This window comes from Hyperolius riggenbachi, chromosome 3, assembly GCF_040937935.1.
Source record: "Hyperolius riggenbachi isolate aHypRig1 chromosome 3, aHypRig1.pri, whole genome shotgun sequence".
Classification (NCBI taxonomy): domain Eukaryota; kingdom Metazoa; phylum Chordata; class Amphibia; order Anura; family Hyperoliidae; genus Hyperolius; species Hyperolius riggenbachi.
In genome coordinates, this window is record NC_090648.1 from 106122704 (window position 1) to 106142718 (window position 20015).

Sequence of the window (20015 nt, forward strand, 5' to 3'; positions counted from 1 at the left end):
ACTCCTGCAGTGTACTCTGCCCGGAGATTTATCAGTGTTACGCGCTGGACTGATTACAAGCTGCTGTAACGTCTCATTAGCAGCCGAGGGGAGGGCCCCAGAATGCTTTGCAGTATAGTATGCGGCTTGCGTCCTCTTGGGTTTTAACAGCCTTACTGATAAGCACACATCAAAGGTAACTGAGATTTTTATCTTCACTAATGGCTTTTGGGCTTCCTTCTAAACTGTTTAACACAGGAGAATAGAGGTTTAAATTAGCTTCTGCAGCCTGACAGTTACTCTTTAAGGACTAGTCCAAGCAGGCGAGTGGGAAGTGGTGTGGCCACTGAATTACAACTGTCTGAACAGCTTCTCACGACAGCATATGCATGCAAAGTTGTGCTCATAAGCTGTTAGCATGCATTGGTCAAAATCTTGACAAATTCCTGTCTGGGGCCCTTGGCAATTGCCCAAAATGTGGTTAAAAATAATAACAGAAGCACAACCAAAACTTTCTATATAACCAGGCTGCCCTCAGAAAGGTTCTTTAGAACATATCTTTTGGCACTGCCCAGAAATCACTACTCTATGGGAAGAGACCCACCAACTGATATCATCAATAGTGAATGTCTCAGTTCCTCTGGATCCGATCTATATGCTCCTAGGAAAACCTATCCCAGGTGTAAATAAACACTCCATGCGTCTAATCACACACATCCTTACTGCAACCAGGCTCTCAATTGCTTCTGCCTGGAAAAACATTGCACCTCCCAATATCTCTGATGTTAAACTGAAATTAAACTGGGTCAAATCTATGGAACAGATGACGGCCTCTCTGAGAGACACCGAAGATTTGTTCCACAGAGTTTGGGACCCTTGGACCACTACCACCCCGGACCTTCTACCCCATTGACCTTCTAGGGTCCCTGCCCTATAAACCTCAGGCCCTTTCCGTACCTGTAGTCCCACTTCAAGGAGTTGTCTGAACACTGTGTCTTACTAACCCCCCCCCCTTTCTTCCCTTTGCCCTCCCCCCCCTTCCCCCCCCCCTTCCTCCTCTCCAGTTCGATGTCAATACCCAGAATTTTCTTTCTCGAACAGGAAACCCTCCTCAGCTCCTCCCACACACCCTCTATAGAACCTTTCATACGCCTTTCGGTTGCTCCCAGTGAATGTGTCTATATGGACCCAAGGATACCTCTACTCATCTCTTACCTCTGCTCCTGAACTCCACCCATAACATGGTCTCCAACTTCTCTGGTCCTTCCTTAACCTCAGAACATTCTCGCAGGGACATTTTCTGAGTCTGTCACTTCAGACTGAAGATTTTGTTAAAAGTTATATCTGTACTGTATATACCTATCGGGTTCTATAGTCCCAACTGCATTCTACGTCTTGTACACTTATTGTTATCTTGAATAAAATATAGTGTTACAAAAAAAACTTTCTATATAACCAGGCAGGATCAGTTATATCCCCACTAGTTACAGCATCTTAGGTGGCAGCTTGTTTGCAAATACAACATTTGTCAGCACTTGATAGATTATGTTCAGTCCTTGGTTCTTATTAATTGTTTTGTACAAAAAGGTTATAAATATGCTGCTCTAGGGATCTGAGATAAGCTGGCCATGTGGACAGGATATTACTTTTAAAAGATAAGAAGCAATCACACTTTGCCATGAATCATAACGGTGTATTTATTATTATTTTAATTCTCAGTACAAAGATTTTACAGATTCCCTATCACTGTTGAAGTCAGGTCTATCTTAAGGGCCCGTTTCCATTAGTGCAGAAATTGGGCAGATCCGCAGCGTTTTCCCCTCAGGCAAATTGGGAAACCCAGCCATTAGGAATAATGCTGCAGCCATCCGAATCGCTCGCCATAGCGATTCGACTGACAATGCAGCAAGTTTGACGTTTCTTTTCAGAATTCGTTTGTTGTTATAGACGGTATTTTGCCATTTCATTTCCATTTATTTAACCTTAGCGCTAAATTTTCGTTTACAACCTCTTAAAGGGACACTTAAGTCAAACAAAAAAAATGAGTTTTACTCACCTAAGGCTTCCAATAGCCCCCTGCAGCTGTCCGGTGCCCTCGCCGTCTCCCTCCGATCCACCTGGCCCCGCCGGCGGCTACTTCCGGTTTCGGTGACAAGAGCCGACAGGCTGGGAACACGAGTGATTCTTTGCGTTCCCAGACTCATTAGCACCCTCTATGCTGCTATATGATATATGCTATAGCAGCATAGAGGGCGCTATTGTGGCCGGGAATGTGAAGAATCACTCGCGTCCCCAGCCTGTCAGCTCCTGTCACCGAAACAGGAAGTGGCTGCCGGCGGGGCCAGGAGGATCGGAGGGAGACGGCGAGGGCACTGGACAGCTGCAGGGGGCTATTGGAAGCCCCAGGTGAGTAAAACTCATTTTTTTTGTTTGACTTAAGTGTCCCTTTAAGAGGTTGTAAACGAAAATTTAGCGCTAAGGTTAAATAAATGGAAATGAAATGGCAAAATACCGTCTATAACAACAAACGAATTCTGAAAAGAAACGTCAAATAGCGTCTATAACAAAAACGATATTTACACTTGTATTAAGCATAGCAATGCAATGGTAGGTTTTACAAATATTTTACTGTAATTATATACTTAACTGTAGGCTCACACAGATCTCTCCCTATCCCTATCCCTAACCCCTAGACCCCCTCTTTGTTTAAATATACATCATTTAATAAATTGTATATATTACATATATTGTGCTGTAACTATACTTAACCTTACTCTCACACAGAGCCCTCCCTGTACCTATCCCTAACCCCTAGACCCCTCTGGTGGTGCCTAACCCTAAGACCCCCCTGGTGGTGCCTAACCCTAAGACCCCCCTGGTGGTGCCAAACCCTAAGACCCCCCTGGTGGTGCCTAACTCTAAGACCCCCCCTGGTGGTGCCTAACCCTAACCACCCCCCTGGTGGTGCCTAACCCTAACCACCCCCCTGGTGGTGCCTAACTCTAACCACCAGTGGTGCTCAGCAGAGCTCGAATATTCGAGTAGCTCGAATATTCGAGCTCTTTTTCAGCTATTCGAGCTCGGTATTCGAGCTCCGAATAGCTAGAGCTATTCGAATGGGCTATTCGAGTAAACTCGAATAGCCCATTCACTATTCGAGCTATTCGAGCAAACGGCGCTATTCGAGCTCGAATACCGAGCTCGAATAGCGTCATAGCCCAGATTGATGTCCTTAGAGCCAATCAGAGGGCTCCCAGGCCCTCTGACGGCAGCCAATCACAGAGGGGGACCCTGGCCAGCCCCTACCCTATAAATAGCGGCCGCCATGTTCCGTTTTTCCGTCCTTGCCTGAGACTTGTACAGAGAGAGATCTGCTCCTTTGTGCTTTGGCTTAGCAAGAGCTCTATTGTGGTCATTTACCTAGCGTTTTTGCTCACATACACCTCCTATACACACCTATATTGTTGTTAGTTAGATAGACATTGTATTTTAGTTAGTAGCTTTTGTGTTACATAGAGACAGCTGCTGCAGGCTTACAGCTTTAGGCCTCAGGGCCTTGCCTGTGTGGGCAGCTGTTCTCTCCTGTCCTCTGTTTATTTCTCATCTATACCAGTATTTCTGCTGTCCTTTACTAGAGTTGGGCTGAACCTCCGATTTTAGGTTCGCGAACCGGGTTCGCGAACTTCCGCGGAAGGTTCGGTTCGCGTTAAAGTTCGCGAACCGCAATAGACTTCAATGGGGATGCGAACTTTGAAAAAAAAAATAATTATGCTGGCCACAAAAGTGATGGAAAAGATGTTTCAAGGGGTCTAACACCTGGAGGGGGGCATGGCGGAGTGGGATACACGCCAAAAGTCCCCGGGAAAAATCTGGATTTGACGAAAAGCAGCGTTTTAAGGGCAGAAATCACATTGAATGCTAAATGACAGGCCTAAAGTGCTTTAAAACATCTTGCATGTGTATACATCAATCAGGTAGTGTAATTAAGGTACTGCTTCACACTGACACACCAAACTCCACTGAACAGAACAGGTATGCAGTGGCAGGTTCACTAAACAGGTATACAGTGGCGGGTCCACTGAACAGAACAGGTATGCAGTGGCGGGTTCACTGAACAGGTATGCAGTGGCAGGATCACTGAACAGGTATGCAGTGGTGGTGGGTGGGTTCACAGAACAAGTATGCAGTGGCAGGATCACTGAACAGGTATGCAGTGGTGGGTGGGTTCACAGAACAGGTATGCAGTGGCAGCAGGATCACTGAACAGGTATGCAGTGGTGGGTGGGTTCACAGAACAGGTATGCAGTGGCAGCAGGATCACTGAACAGGTATGCAGTGGTGGGTGGGTTCACAGAACAGGTATGCAGTGGCAGGATCACTGAACAGGTATGCAGTGGTGGTGGGTGGGTTCACAGAACAGGTATGCAGTGGCAGGATCACTGAACAGGTATGCAGTGGCAGGATCACAGTAGAGGTATGCAGTGGGCTGAGGGCTCACTGAACAGAACAGGTATGCAGCCAGGAAGAAGTTAAGCCTAACTAATCTTTCCCTATATGAGAGACTGCAGCAGCTCGCCCTACTCTCACTAATGCAGGCACACGAGTGGCCGTAATGGCCGCCGCTGCCTGCCTTATATAAGGGGGGTGGGGCTCCAGGGGCTAGTGTAGCCTAATTGGCTACACTGGGCCTGCTGACTGTGATGTAGAGGGTCAAAGTTGACCCTCAGGTGCATTATGGGGCGAACCGAACTTCTTCCGCAAAACGTTCGCGTGCGGTACCCGCACGCGAACCACCTAAGTTCGCGCGAACCACGTTCGCCGGCGAACCGTTCGGCCCAACTCTATTTACTACTGATTGATTGTATTTTGTATTGTAGTTATATACTGTAACTGTACTAGGACAGTCACTCAGTCACTGTTCATAGGCTACTAGCTCCTGCGTGTGCGTGCACTCACTGTCTGTGTACACACACTCTATTTCCTTCTGATTACTGATTGATTATTTTAATTTCTAGTTGTACTTCCTGACTGTTACTACTTACTTACTGTACTAGGGACACTCACTCAGTCTCTGTTCATAGGCCAGCTCCTGCGCGTGTGTGCGCGTGCGTGCACTCACTGTCTGTAGTGTACACACACTCTATTTCCTTGTGATTACTACTGATTATTGTAACTGCTAGTTGTACTTCCTGACTGTTACTACTTACTTACTGTACTAGGGACACTCACTCAGTCTCTGTTCATAGGCCAGCTCCTGCGCGTGTTTGCGCGTGCGTGCACTCACTGTCTGTAGTGTACACACACTCTATTTCCTTGTGATTACTACTGATTATTGTAACTGCTAGTTGTACTTCCTGACTGTTACTACTTACTTACTGTACTAGACACTCACTCAGTCACCTCACCCACCAACCCACTCCATTAAAGTACCCCACTTTTCACCCGCCCTTTTAAAAAACTTTTGTGTTTACGCCCAAAACATCGAAGATGTCTGGAAGTGGCAGCCAGCGCGGTTTGGGCAAGGGGAAGGGCAGCAAGGGAATCAGGAGGAGAGGGAGCAGCATTGTGGCAAGCCGCGGGCGCGGCCGCGCCACCATGCACAGTTCCGCAGCAGCAGCGTCAGTGGCTAACATTCCTCCTATAGCCACTGGCCGTGGACGCCTTGGGCGCCGCCCAGCAGGAGCATCTGCAACTCACGCTGCAGAGACACAGCAGCAGCAGCGTGTAGCACCTGCTCCGATTTTCCTCCAGCCGAGTCGGAAACGTCCCATTGAGGAAAAGGATGCAGACACTGTGGTGCAACTGATGACGGAGGATGAGCAGCCCGCCATCAGCTCTGCATCCGAGGCCTCCACCCTCACCACCACCACCACCACCCCTGTTCGCAGCAGCCGCCCAGCAGGGCCTGGGGAGGAGGCCAGTTCACCGTCAGTCGCCGACCTGTCACTCAGCACTCTTTTGACCCCAGGCATGATGAGTCAATTGTCTGCTGTTGTTGGCGATTTGGAGGAGGAGATGCTGATGGGCACTTTGGGGGATGAGGGATTGGACAGCAAGACTGTGGCGACAGTCAAGCAGCCCATCCATGCATCAGGAGAGGAGTTTGGGGGGTCATCATCCCAGCAGGACATGTTTCAGGAGGGGGAGGATGATGATGACACGGTGACAGACAGAGACTGGGTGCCACCAGCTCCAGGGGATGTCGTCATCAGCAGCTCTGAGGAGGAGGAGGAGGATGCGCTTGTGGGCCTTGCAAGGAGGCGCATCATTGCAAGCATTGGCAGCAGTAGGCAGGTCCCACAGCCTGCTGGTGTCTCAGGCTCAGCAGCAGCAGCAGCAGCATCTGCCAGTACCACCACCAGCCGCACCCAAGCCCCCCCCCCCCCCCCCCCAACCACCACAGGGACACAGGCAGCAGCGGTTCCATGCCGTAGGGGGTTGTTTTTGTCACCAATCTGGCGTTTTTTCACCATGCCCACAGTGTACAGCAAGTACGCCACTTGCAACCACTGTCAGCGGAAGTTGAGCAGAGGTGCAGACCCCTTAAAGTTCAGCACGAGCTCGCTCATCAACCACCTTGCTGCGAAACATTTCCACCAGCATGAGGAGTTCCAGAGGCTGAAGGCATCTGGTGCTGGCAGTGGCACCACACCCATCACTGCACAGCCTTCAGCAGCTGCAGCAGCAGCAACAGCAGCCACCCGCCCTCCTGCTCCTCCAGCAGCACCAGCAGGAGTGCGGAAACGCACTGCTCCTCCCCCCTCTGCAACTCCTGCCGCCGACACTGAGGCCTGTTCTGGCAGCCAGTCCTCAGTGGCCTCCTCTGCTGTGTCTGCTGATTCCCGTGCCAGAAAAAGGCCACGCCAGAGCCTTTTGAGCGAGTCCTTCCAGGGGGTGGTTAGGGCTCTGCCTCCCAGCAGCCGTCGCGTGCGGCAGCTGAATGGCTTGCTGGCACGGGCCATGTGCTCCCAACTCCTGCCGTACACGCTCGTGCAGGAGGGGAGCGACATGCGTGCGCTGCTTGCTTGCGCAGCCCCAGACTGGCAGCTCCCCAGCAGACACTTCTTCGCCCGCAAGGCCATTCCTGCACTGCACCGCTTTGTGATGGCCAATGTGGAGCGAGGGCTGGAGCACGCGGTTGGTGAAAGGGTCCACGCCACCATGGACTCCTGGAGCAGCCGCTTCGGGACAGGCCGCTACCTGTCCTTCACTGTCCACTGGGTCAGCTTGGTGGAAGGGGGTGAGGATGGGAGAGCAGCAGCGGGCACAGCAGCAGCAGCAGCAGCAGCAACACAGTGGGTGGTGCCCCCCCCGCAGGGTCAGGGGAACTGCAGCAGTTTCCTCCGATCCTCTGCCATCCTCCGGCACACCTGGCCAAACCCCCCGCCTCAGCAGCAGCGTGAAGGCCCGCCACTGCCAAGCGCTGCTGCAGTTGGTCAGCCTTGGGAAGACCAAGCTGACGGCAACCCATGTGTTGGCCAAACTCCGGGAGCAGGAGAGGATTTGGCTGACCCCCAGAGGCCTCAGAGTCGGAGAGGTGGTGGCCGACAATAGGGCCAATCTGGTTGCCGCAATAGACAGGGGAAACCTGACCCACATCCCCTGTCTTGCCCACGTGCTGAACCTGGTGGTGCAGAAGTTCTTGCGCACCTACCAGGGGATGGGCGAACTGCTGGAAACGGCAAGGGAGGTTGTGCGTCACTTCTGGCGCTCGGCTGCAGCCTGTGCGAGCCTGGAAGACGTGCAAAAGGAGCTGGAGCTGCCACGCCATCGGCTGATCATTGACGTTCCAACTCGCTGGAACTCCACCCTGGCGATGTTGGAGCGTCTGGTTGAACAGAAGCACGCTGTCAACCAGTACCTTGCCCTGGCCACTGTGTCCGCCGCTCAGAAAAGGGACAAGACCAGCAACATCCCATCCATCATCCCCGATGACGACTGGAGGCACATGCAGCAGGTGTGCTTAGTGCTGGCTCCCTTTCTGCAGGCCACCAACATGGTGAGCAGGGACCATGCTATGGTCTGCGAGTGGGTGCCCCTGGTTTGTCTGCTGAACAGGGCCCTCGATGCTTTGCTGGAACAGGGAGCGGCAGCCTTGGACCAGCAGGAGCGGCAAGCAGCTGCACAGTTCACCTCTGAGGGGGAGGAGGAGGAGGACTTGGTGGAGGTCCCTGACCTTGCTGCTGATGAGGGGGATCAGCACAGTGCAGCTGAGTTGGTGCAGGGGTGGAGAGAGGATGAGGCAGCAGAGGAGGAGGATGAGGACAGCACTGTTGTCGATGTGCCAGCACACGTGGCCTGCCTCTTCCCAATGGCAGCGCACATGCTGACGTGCCTGCGCAAGGACCCCAGGGTGATCCAGATGAAGCAGAGGGAGGACATCTGGATCAGCATGATGTTGGACCCACGCCTCAAGGGGAAGTTGAGCCAGTTCCTGCCGCCTGCAGGAGGAGACCCAGCGCAACAAATAAGGAGCTTGCAGCAGGCCCTTGTTGAGCGCTTGGAGGAAGCCTTCCCCCAGCCTTCCACCCCCACTGTCCAGCCAGCACAGAGGCAGCAGCAGGTGCCTGCATCCAGCAGCAAGCGCCCCACAGACCTGCTGTCTCTCAGCAACGAGCTCTACAGGACTGTAGAGGCTCCGGCAGCAGTGACTAGAGAGGAGGTGCATGCAGCAGCATCCTCCTCCGGTCACAGCCAGCGCCTGACCCGCATGGTGGCTGACTACATGGGGTCCTACAGCGGGCTTGACAGCGATGCCCCTGTTGAGCCCATGGAGTATTGGGTCAAGCGCCTGGAGATCTGGAGCTAGCTGGCGCAGTACGCCCTGGAAGTGCTGTCCTGTCCCCCTTCCAGCATGCTGTCCGAGCACTGCTTCAGTGCAGCTGGTGGCGTGGTCACCGAGAAACGCTCACGTCTGTCTCACAAGTCTGTGGACAGACTGACGTTTCTCAAGATGAACCAGGCGTGGGTGGAAGGCGAGTTCCTGGCCCCTGTTGTCGGCGAGAGGGGGACATGAACTGGCTGCCGGAACTTAGAACCATCGTTAATGTGCCTTACCACCCTTTACCACCTCCTGGCTCCTGCTCACTAAGCCAGCCTGGTTCACTTTGACTATTACGTCGCCTGCAGCCACACATTTTACACCTACAGTGGGCTGCTGTGTACTGCCCTTCTGCTGTCTGTCTGTGTTTCCCACTGCCAGGGTACACAGAATTACCTTCTGCTGCCACTCTGCCACCAGCTATTACGTCAAACAATAGCTATATCTGTAATTGGTTGTAAAACCAAATCTACAAAACCATAAAAAAAAAAAAGGTTTAATTTTTCTGAGGTGCCCGGGTTGAAAACTGTGTTGTCCCAGTTGTGTATTGGACACGATGTGGGCTGCACGACCGCTGTCTGGGACCTCCTGCCTGCTGTTTATTTACAGCCCTGGTATCACCGCTAGGTACCAGGGCTATTATGTCACGCTGCCTGCCTGCTGCCACACTCACACTACTCCTCCATTCCTCCTGCTGATGCTGTTGTTTGTCTGTGTTTCCCACTGCCAGGGTACACAGAATTACCTTCTGCTGCCACTCTGCCACCAGCTATTACGTCAAACAATAGCTGCTCACATAATTACTCCTCCATTCCTCCTGCTGCTGCTGCTGCCGGTCTGTGTTTCCCACTGCCAGGGTACACAGAATTACATTCTGCTGCCACTCTGCCACCAGCTATTACGTCAAACAATAGCTATATCTGTAATTGGTTGTAAAACCAAAACTACAAAACCATTAAAAAAAAAAAGGTTTAATTTTTCTGAGGTGCCCGGGTTGAAAACTGTGTTGTCCCAGTTGTGTATTGGACACGATGTGGGCTGCACGACCGCTGTCTGGGACCTCCTGCCTGCTGTTTATTTACAGCCCTGGTATCACCGCTAGGTACCAGGGCTATTATGTCACGCTGCCTGCCTGCTGCCACACTCACACTACTCCTCCATTCCTCCTGCTGATGCTGTTGTCTGTCTGTGTTTCCCACTGCCAGGGTACACAGAATTACCTTCTGCTGCCACTCTGCCACCAGCTATTACGTCAAACAATAGCTGCTCACATAATTACTCCTCCATTCCTCCTGCTGCTGCTGCTGTCGGTCTGTGTTTCCCACTGCCAGGGTACACAGAATTACATTCTGCTGCCACTCTGCCACCAGCTATTACGTCAAACAATAGCTATATCTGTAATTGGTTGTAAAACCAAAACTACAAAACCATTAAAAAAAAAAAAAGGTTTAATTTTTCTGAGGTGCCCGGGTTGAAAACTGTGTTGTGCCAGTTGTGTATTGGACACGATGTGGGCTGCACGATCGCTGTCTGGGACCTCCTGCCTGCTGTTTATTTACAGCCCTGGTATCACCGCTAGGTACCAGGGCTATTATGTCACGCTGCCTGCCTGCTGCCACACTCACACTACTCCTCCATTCCTCCTGCTGATGCTGCTGTCTGTCTGTGTTTCCCACTGCCAGGGTACACAGAATTACCTTCTGCTGCCACTCTGCCACCAGCTATTACGTCAAACAATAGCTGCTCACATAATTACTCCTCCATTCCTCCTGCTGCTGCTGCTGTCGGTCTGTGTTTCCCACTGCCAGGGTACACAGAATTACATTCTGCTGCCACTCTGCCACCAGCTATTACGTCAAACAATAGCTATATCTGTAATTGGTTGTAAAACCAAAACTACAAAACCATTAAAAAAAAAAAAAGGTTTAATTTTTCTGAGGTGCCCGGGTTGAAAACTGTGTTGTCCCAGTTGTGTATTGGACACGATGTGGGCTGCACGACCGCTGTCTGGGACCTCCTGCCTGCTGTTTATTTACAGCCCTGGTATCACCGCTAGGTACCAGGGCTATTATGTCATGCTGCCTGCCTGCTGCCACACTCACACTACTCCTCCATTCCTCCTGCTGATGCTGCTGTCTGTCTGTGTTTCCCACTGCCAGGGTACACAGAATTACCTTCTGCTGCCACTCTGCCACCAGCTATTACGTCAAACAATAGCTGCTCACATAATTACTCCTCCATTCCTCCTGCTGCTGCTGCTGTCGGTCTGTGTTTCCCACTGCCAGGGTACACAGAATTACATTCTGCTGCCACTCTGCCACCAGATATTACGTCAAACAATAGCTATATCTGTAATTGGTTGTAAAACCAAAACTACAAAACCATTAAAAAAAAAAGGTTTAATTTTTCTGAGGTGCCCGGGTTGAAAACTGTGTTGTCCCAGTTGTGTATTGGACACGATGTGGGCTGCACGACCGCTGTCTGGGACCTCCTGCCTGCTGTGTTTATTTACAGCCCTGGTATCACCGCTAGGTACCAGGGCTATTATGTCACGCTGCCTGCCTGCTGCCACACTCACACTACTCCTCCATTCCTCCTGCTGATGCTGCTGTCTGTCTGTGTTTCCCACTGCCAGGGTACACAGAATTACCTTCTGCTGCCACTCTGCCACCAGCTATTACGTCAAACAATAGCTGCTCACATAATTCCTCCTCCATTCCTCCTGCTGCTGCTGCTGTCGGTCTGTGTTTCCCACTGCCAGGGTACACAGAATTACATTCTGCTGCCACTCTGCCACCAGCTATTACGTCAAACAATAGCTATATCTGTAATTGGTTGTAAAACCAAAACTACAAAACCATTAAAAAAAAAAAAAGGTTTCAATCTGGTGAGCCGCTCTGTTACTAGAGGTGGTGGGGTCACGAGTGGACACTCTTTTTGGCACGAGCACGATTAAGGAGTGATAATTATTGTATGCCTGCAACAGTATTACACTATTCTAGGTCTTTCTTTCAGATTATAAGCGCGCAGTGGATTGATTTTTATACAAAGTATCTCAAGAGGACTGGACACAGCGCACTTTAGCTTAATAGAGACGTTAATTAGTAGTGGGGTGGCGCAGCATTGTTTTGTGTTTTTTATAACTGCCTCATTCACTGCCTGCTGCCACACACTCATCCTCCTCCTCCTGCTGCTGAATTTACCTCCTGCTGTCTGTGTGTTTCCACTGCCAGGGAGCACATACAATGGCGCTTCCAACATGCGTGCGCCACCAGCTATTTGTTACGCTCAAAAATAGCTGCATTTCTTTAAAAAAAAAATTGAAAAGAGAAATAAGTGAAGAAGAAGAAGACGATATAGAAAAAGAAGGAGAAGAAGAAGAAGGAGAAGAAGAATAAGATGAAGAAGAAGAATAAGATGAAGAAGAAGAAGAAGAAGAAGAAGAAGAAGAAGATGAAGAAGAAGAAGAAGAAGAAGAAGAAGAAGAAGAAGAAGATGAAGAAGAAGAAGATGAAGAAGATGAAGAAGAAAAAGAAGAAGAAGAAGAAGATGAAGAAGAAGAAGATGAAGAAGAAGAAGATGAAGAAGATGAAGAAGAAAAAGAAGAAGAAGAAGAAGATGAAGAAGAAGAAGAAGAAGAAGAAGAAGAAGAAGATGAAGAAGAAGAAGATGAAGAAGATGAAGAAGAAGAAGATGAAGACAATATAGAAGAAGAAGAAGAAGATATAGAAGAAGATATAGAAGAAGAAGAAGAAGATATAGAAGAAGATATAGAAGAAGAAGATATAGAAGAAGAAGAAGAAGATATAGAAGATAAAGAAGAAGAAGAAGTATATACAGTACTGAACAGAATTTTGGACACAACTTCTCTTTCCACCTTTTTTTTTTTTTTTTTAAAGGAACATCCTCACATAATCACTTGCTGTTGTTACTTGGAAAAAAAGATGTTTCTTGCATCATTCACCCTCAAAACAAGTGTTGGAAGCTATTTAAGGCCAATTCGAATAGTCAGCTCGAATAATGAGCTCGAATACCGACTCGAATAGTGAGCTCGAAGTCCGAGGTCGAATCGAATAGTAAAAATTATTCGACTCGAATATTCGACTGACCTCGAATAATTTACTATTCGAATTCGACCAAACTCGAATTTTAAAAAGGGGTATTTGAGCACCACTGCTAACCACCCCCTGGTGGTGCCTAACCCTAACCACCACCCCTGGTGGTGCCTAACCCTAATCACCCCCTGGTGGTGCCTAACCCTAACCACCACCCTGGTGGTGCCTAACCCTAAGACCCCCCTGGTGGTGCCTAACCCTAAGACCCCCCCTGGTGGTGCCTAACCCTAAGACCCCCTGGTGGTGCCTAACCCTAAGATCCCCCTGGTGGTGCCTAAACCTAAGCACCCCCTAGTGATGCCTAACCCTAACCATCCCCCTGGTGGTCTATATTGCACTGTAACTATACCTAATCCTCCCTGTACCTAACCCTAACCCCTAGACCCCCCTGGTGGTGCCTAACCCTAACCACCCCCTGGTTGCGTATATTATACTGTAACTATACCTAACCCTCCCTGTACCTATCCCTAACCCCTAGACCCCCCTGGTAATGTCTGAACCTAACCATCCCCACCGCACAAACACCCTAAACACATATAAACAATAATATATTTAATCCTTAAAATACTTCTCTACAAATAACATGAATAAAATAATTTATATATTTGTAATAAAATAAATAGCCTTAAAATCATGTATACATTAATATTATAAATAGAGAAAAGTATAGATAAATATATACAATACAATAGATAGCCTTACAATCTTAAAATAACAGTATTATTAAAAGCGATATTTTAGTAACTATAATCAACGCATTATACCAGTTAATACCAAAAGCGATGTATTTCTAATACAATAAGGTTGAAAACGGTATTTAACCCCCTTGGCGGTATGAAAAATACCGCCAGGGGGAAGCGCAGCAGTTTTTAAAATTTTTTTTTTTTTTAAATCATGTAGCGAGCCCAGGGCTCGCTACATGATAGCCGCTGCTCAGCGGCATCCCCCTGCCCGCTTCGATCGCCTCCGGCGATCTCCGATCAGGAAATCCCGTTCAGGAAATCCCGTCCATGGCGACGGGGCTGGATGACGTCACCGACGTCAGCGACGTCGGGACGTCATTGGGAGACCTGATCCACCCCTTGGCGCTGCCTGGCACTGATTGGCCAGGCAGCGCACGGGGTCTGGTGGGGGGGGCCGCGCGCCGCACCGGATAGCGGCGATCGGGCGCGCGGCGGCGGCAATCGGGGTGCTGGCGCAGCTAGCAAAGTGCTAGCTGCGTCCAGCAAAAAAAAAATATTTAAATCGGCCCAGCAGGGCCTGAGCGGCACCCTCCGGGGTTACCGCTAAGGAGGTTAAGCATTATACATATGAAAACAAATTTTTAAATGATCAAAGAAGTGTAAACAAAAATTTAGTTGTTATACTTTTGTAAGCGAAATTTTAAAACTAAAAAATAAGTAAAAACTGATATAAGCGAAATTTAAAAACGAAAAAATAAGTATAACACAAACTCAAAACGAACTTGTAAACGATATTTGTTATAAACCTTATTTTGTAAACGAAAACTTTTGTTAACACGATCCCTGTAACCGCTATTTCTCGGGCGCCCTTTTTTCCTGTCGGGCGCCGAATAGCCGATATTTTGCATTGCAGTCTATGGCGGCGCCCTTTTTGTCCACTATCCCTGTGCGCCCTTTTTTACTAGCCCGCTTCCTTGTAGTATAAGAGCTTGATCGTTTATGTAAATATAGGCTAATAAATATTCTGCAGTTCGGACAATAGATACTGGTTGGTCTTTTTCTTTTAATTTGTGTAGTATAAGAGCTTGCCTGCAAAATTTGTTCATAGCATTCAAAGTCTATTGGCCCTCATGCTACACGAAGGTGGTAAAATTGGTCAGTGATTGGCCAATCAAAATGGAAGGTATGTATGTACCTTAAGAAGTGAACCAGTATACACAAGTGCACCACTCATGGAATGAGGGATCCATACCTCTAGTAGAAAACGGACTGCCTTTGCCATTGGTCACTTGCATGTTGTGACCCTCAAGTTCCTGGCAAGCTAACATTAGCCCCCTGGAAGAATTGCAGAGTTGGGTAGTCCTGAGTCAGGGGACAATGGCTTGCAATCAGCCAAGCTGGAGTCAGATGCCTATATGGATGGATTAACACCATCCAAGTCAGGATCAGGAGCCAGTTCATAAGCTTGCATTTTAGGTTTGTGCAGGGGTTTAGCAGTAGGAAACGTAAAGAATACAACCACATCCAGGCCCTTTAGAGGCCGTTCTTCACCGTTTTTTTTTCCGCTTTTAATTGATGCTATGGCAGTAATGATTACCTATGTAAATTTATTGAATAGTGGCAGTCATTAACAAACTGTTGCCCTCCTCTGCTTACACCTCTCTAACAATGTAGATATCCTTGGCCCAATGACCCATAACGCCTTAGCTACACCACTGGCCATGTGGCACTTGCATGCCAGGGTTCAATCCGTCCTGGACACTATATGCATGGAGATCATATGTATTTTCCATGTTTGCATGGGTTCCCTTTCAGTGCTCCTTCTTTTCTCCACATTTCCAAAACATACCAGCACATTTATTAATTTAGCTCAAAACAGAACAATGTGGGGATGTGAGATTATGAGAGAACTAGTGACTAGTGATGGGCGAACACCTGGATGTTCGGGTTCGGGCCGAACAGGCCGAACATGGGCCAGATGTTCGGCATGTTCGGCCCGAACCCCGAACTCAATGCAAGTCAATGGGGACCCGAACATGCCGCAATATGGCCCCTCTATGGGGTCGCAGGCATAAGGGGGGAGCATGCCCCGATCGCGGGGGGGGGGGGGGTCGGAAATTCCCCCCACCCCCTCCTGCTAGCGCTCCCCCCTCTGCCCGCTTCCCCATAAAAAAGTTGGCGTAAAGTTAAATATTACCGGTGGTGGCTGCTGCAGTGGCTGGCTGGCAGTGGTGTGAGTGAGGACTAGGAGAAGGAGTCCGAGTATGACGCGTTGAGGCCGGGCAGCGGGCGGTTCAGCGGTAGTACCCTTGTGGTACTTCCGCCCTTTCTCTGACCTCACGTCCTCTACGTGATGACGCATATGAGGGTACGCGTGACGCGTACCCTCGTATGCGTCATCACGTAGAGGACGTGAGGTCAGAGAAAGGGCGGAAGTACCACAAGGGTACTACCGCTGAACCGCCCGCTGCCCGGCCTCAACGCGTCATACTCGGACTCCTCCTCCTCATTCACACCACTGCCAGCCAGCCACTGCAGCAGCCACCACCGGTAATATTTAACTTTACGCCAACTTTTTTATGGGGGAGCGGGCAGAGGGGGGAGCGCTAGCGGAGGGGGTGGGGGGAATTTCCGACCCCCCCCCCCCGCAATCGGGGCATGCTCCCCCCTTATGCCTGCGACCCCATAGGGGGGCGGTATTCGGCCGAACAGTGCCCTGTTCGGCCGGGCATTTAGTAGTTCGGGCGAACCCGAACGGTTTGGCCGAACACCATCAGGTGTTCGGCCGAACTCGAACATCACCCGAACAGGGTGATGTTCTGCAGAACCCGAACAGTGGTGAACACTGTTCGCCCAACACTACTAGTGACATGAATTGTTCCATTAACTGTGTACAACATTTTTGAAAAATAAGTCAATACTATACAATGCATAATAATAACACAACACGGGTCTACATCACACTTACCATAGATTTATCCACCACTAGATAAAGCTGGACATATTTTTGAGATTTCAAAAATGCCTGCTTCTGGAGAAAACAACAAGGATACAGAATATTAGACCAACTTTGCAGAACACTGCAAACACTGTAGTAGCACATAGGGAGGTATTGCAACATGCACTTCCTCCCCTCCTTCTACAGCTTTCCTCTGAATTCTTCTCTACATGAGAATTTCATGTACGTAGAAAAATAGAACCTGAAAATTTTAGTGCCCGAAAAAGCCAATAGTTCAAAGGTAATAGTAAATATCAGTAAGAAATACAGATATTTTGCTGAAAGTAAACATAACCTTATTCTAACACATAACTCTCACTCTACCATTGGCTAACCTCAACCATCCCCCATGGCTTACCTTAACCACACAGTCCCTCCATGGATAACTTTAACAACACTCCCCATGGATAACCTTAACCACTCTCCATGGCTAACCTTAATCACTTTCCATGGCTAGCCTTAACCCTTCCTCAAACCAGCAAATTTTAAAGCTCCACCACAGGCGCCCATACAAATATGCCTATGGCTGCTCCATAACTTCTGCTACTAATGGGCGCTTACATTTCCTGTTTTCTAGCACTCCCTTCTTCAGCCTTGAGTACAGCTGTATCAGTCTAATCTTCCACAGCTAACCCTAACCCTACCACTGCTAACCTTAACCTCCATCCCCCCACAGATAACCTGAAAGGATACCCGAGGTGACATGTGACATGATGAGATAGATATGGGTATGTATAGTGCCTAGCACACAAATAACTATGCTGCGTTCCTTTTTTTTCTTTCTCTGCCTGAAAGAGTTAAATATCGGGTATGTACAGTAAGTAACTGACTCAGTCCTGACTCAGACAGGAAGTGACTACAGTGTGACCCTCACTGATGTGAAATTCCAACTATAAAACACTTTCCAAGCAGAAAATGGCTTCTGAGAGCAGGAACGAGATAAAAAGGGTCAATAGTTCATAGATTTTAGCTCTGGCATACTTCAATGAATGTGTCATTGAGCAAAAACTATAAACAGTTAAAACTTAAAAGTAGGTTTAAACCTAAAATAAAACTGTGGAATATTTTTAAAAGTCATTTTTAGGAGAAGTAAGACAGATACAATCATTTATTTCATTAGATTATTTTTGCCTCAGGTGTCCTTTAACCACACAATCCCTCCACGAATAACATTAACCAACCTCACACGACTAACATTAACCACTTTCCACTCCTAACCTTAACCCTTCTTCAAACTCGCAAATTTTCAGGCTCTGCCATAGGAGCCCATACAAATATGCCTACTGCGGTGCCCAAACTTCCACTGCTAGTGGGTGACCAAATTTCCTGTTTTTAAGAACTTCCTTCTCCATCCTTGAGCACAGCTGTGTCAATCTAACTCTGTGGGACTTTCTGGGTTTGCCAGATGAGGTGATGCACCTCTTCACAATGGGATCATGTAAGCACAATCTACTGTATATGTACCCAGAACGATCTGCTGGATTTCAGCTTGTCTGTACTGATAGCTGTTGTTCTTTAGTATAGCGTTAAAGATTACATAATGTTACAGGGCTGGGGGGGAGGGAAGTTCAGGACTAAATATTTACCTGAATGGCTGTAATTCCTCCAGGCAGATGATTGCCACGCCTTGCTCGGAATTGCAGCCATGGCTGAATTTCTTCAAAATCTCTGCCAAAGCTCTGGCAACGTCCATCTACATTTCCATCGTCTACTCTATCCCCGGCTTGGCAGCAGCAGCCTGATCAGTGGCTGGGGACGTGCGCGGCAATGCAGGTGGAGGTATCTGAAGATTTTTGGAAGATTTACAAAATATTGCCGCATTCCAGAGTGGGGGGAGGGATGTGTCACCTGCTTTCCAGTTATGTCAGATCAGCTAAGTATGTAACCCTGAGACGCCTCTCCCAATTCTGCAGCATTGAGACAGTGCTTGTCAAGAGATGCTCTGTCTTTTTTACCGGAGAACACCTGAACTGAGAGAGATATGGAGGCTGCCATATTTATTTGCAATTTAACAATACCAGCTGCTGAACTTCCAGGCATCGATAGTGAATCAAACACTTAAAACAAGCATGCGGCTAATCCAGTCAGACTTCAGTCAGAGCACCTTATCTGCATGCTTGTACAGGGTCTATGCCTAAAAGTATTAGAGGCAGAGGATCAGCAAGACAGCCAGGCAATTTGTATTGTTTAACCACTTGAGGACCGCAGGCTTTACCCCCCTTAAGGACCAGACCCTTTTTTTCCATTAAGACCACTGCAGATTTCACGGTTTATTGCTCGCTCATACAACCTACCACCTAAATGAATTTTGGCTCCTTTTCTTGTCACTAATAAAGCTTTCTTTTGGTGCTATTTGATTGCTGCTGCGATTTTTACTTTTTATTATATTCATCAAAAAAGACATGAATTTTGGCAAAAAAATGATTTTTTTTTAACTTTCTGTGCTGACATTTTTCAAATAAAGTAAAATTTCTGTATACATGCAGCACGAAAAATGTGGACAAACATGTTTTTGATAAAAAAAAAACCCCATTCAGCCTATATTTATTGGTTTGGGTAAAAGTTATAGCGTTTACAAACTATGGTGCAAAAAGTGAATTTTCCCATTTTGTAGCATCTATGACTTTTCTGACCACCTGTCATGTTTCATGAGGGGCTAGAATTCCAGGATAGTATAAATACCCCCCAAATGACCCCATTTTGGAAAGAAGACATCCCAAAATATTCACTGAGAGGCATAGTGAGTTCATAGAAGATATTATTTTTGTCACAAGTTAGCGGAAAATGACAGTTTGTGACAAGAAAAAAAAAAAAAAGTTTCCATTTCTGCTAACTTGTGACCAAAAAAAAAAATGAAATCTGCCACGGACTCACCATGCCCCTCTCTGAATACCTTGAAGTGTCTACTTTCCAAAATAGGGTCATTTGTGGGGTGTGTTTACTGTCCTGGCATTTTGTAGGGTGCTAATTTGTAAGCACCCCTGTAAAGCCTAAAGGTGCTCATTGGACTTTGGGCCCCTTAGCGCAGTTAGGCTGCAAAAAAGTGCCACACATGTGGTATTGCCGTACTCAGGAGAAGTAGTATAATGTGTTTTGGGGTGTATTTTTACACATACCTATGCTGCGTGGGAGAAATATCTCTGTAAATGACAATTGTTTGATTTTTTTTACACACAATTGTCCATTTACAGAGATATTTCTCCCACTCAGTATGGGTATGTGTAAAAATACACCCCAAAACACATTATACTACTTCTCCTAAGTACGGTGATACCACATGTGTGGCACTTTTTTGCACCCTAACTGCGCTAAGGGGCCCAAAGTCCAATGAGCACCTTTAGGATTTCACAGGTCATTTTTGTTTCAAGACTACTCCTCACGGTTTAGGGCCCCTAAAATGCCAGGGCAGTATAGGAACC

At 48.1% G+C, this 20015-nt stretch overlaps 1 protein-coding gene across 1 annotated transcript in view; it reads right to left on the reverse strand.

Moving 5' to 3' along the window:
* LOC137562202 (zinc metalloproteinase-disintegrin-like VLAIP-B) overlaps positions 1-20015 on the reverse strand; it is an 88296-nt gene that overhangs the window by 41850 nt on the left and 26431 nt on the right. The window contains exon 8 of the mRNA XM_068273534.1: positions 16567-16626. Coding sequence (XP_068129635.1) covers positions 16567-16626 — 60 coding nt within the window. The remainder of the gene's footprint in view (positions 1-16566; positions 16627-20015) is intronic.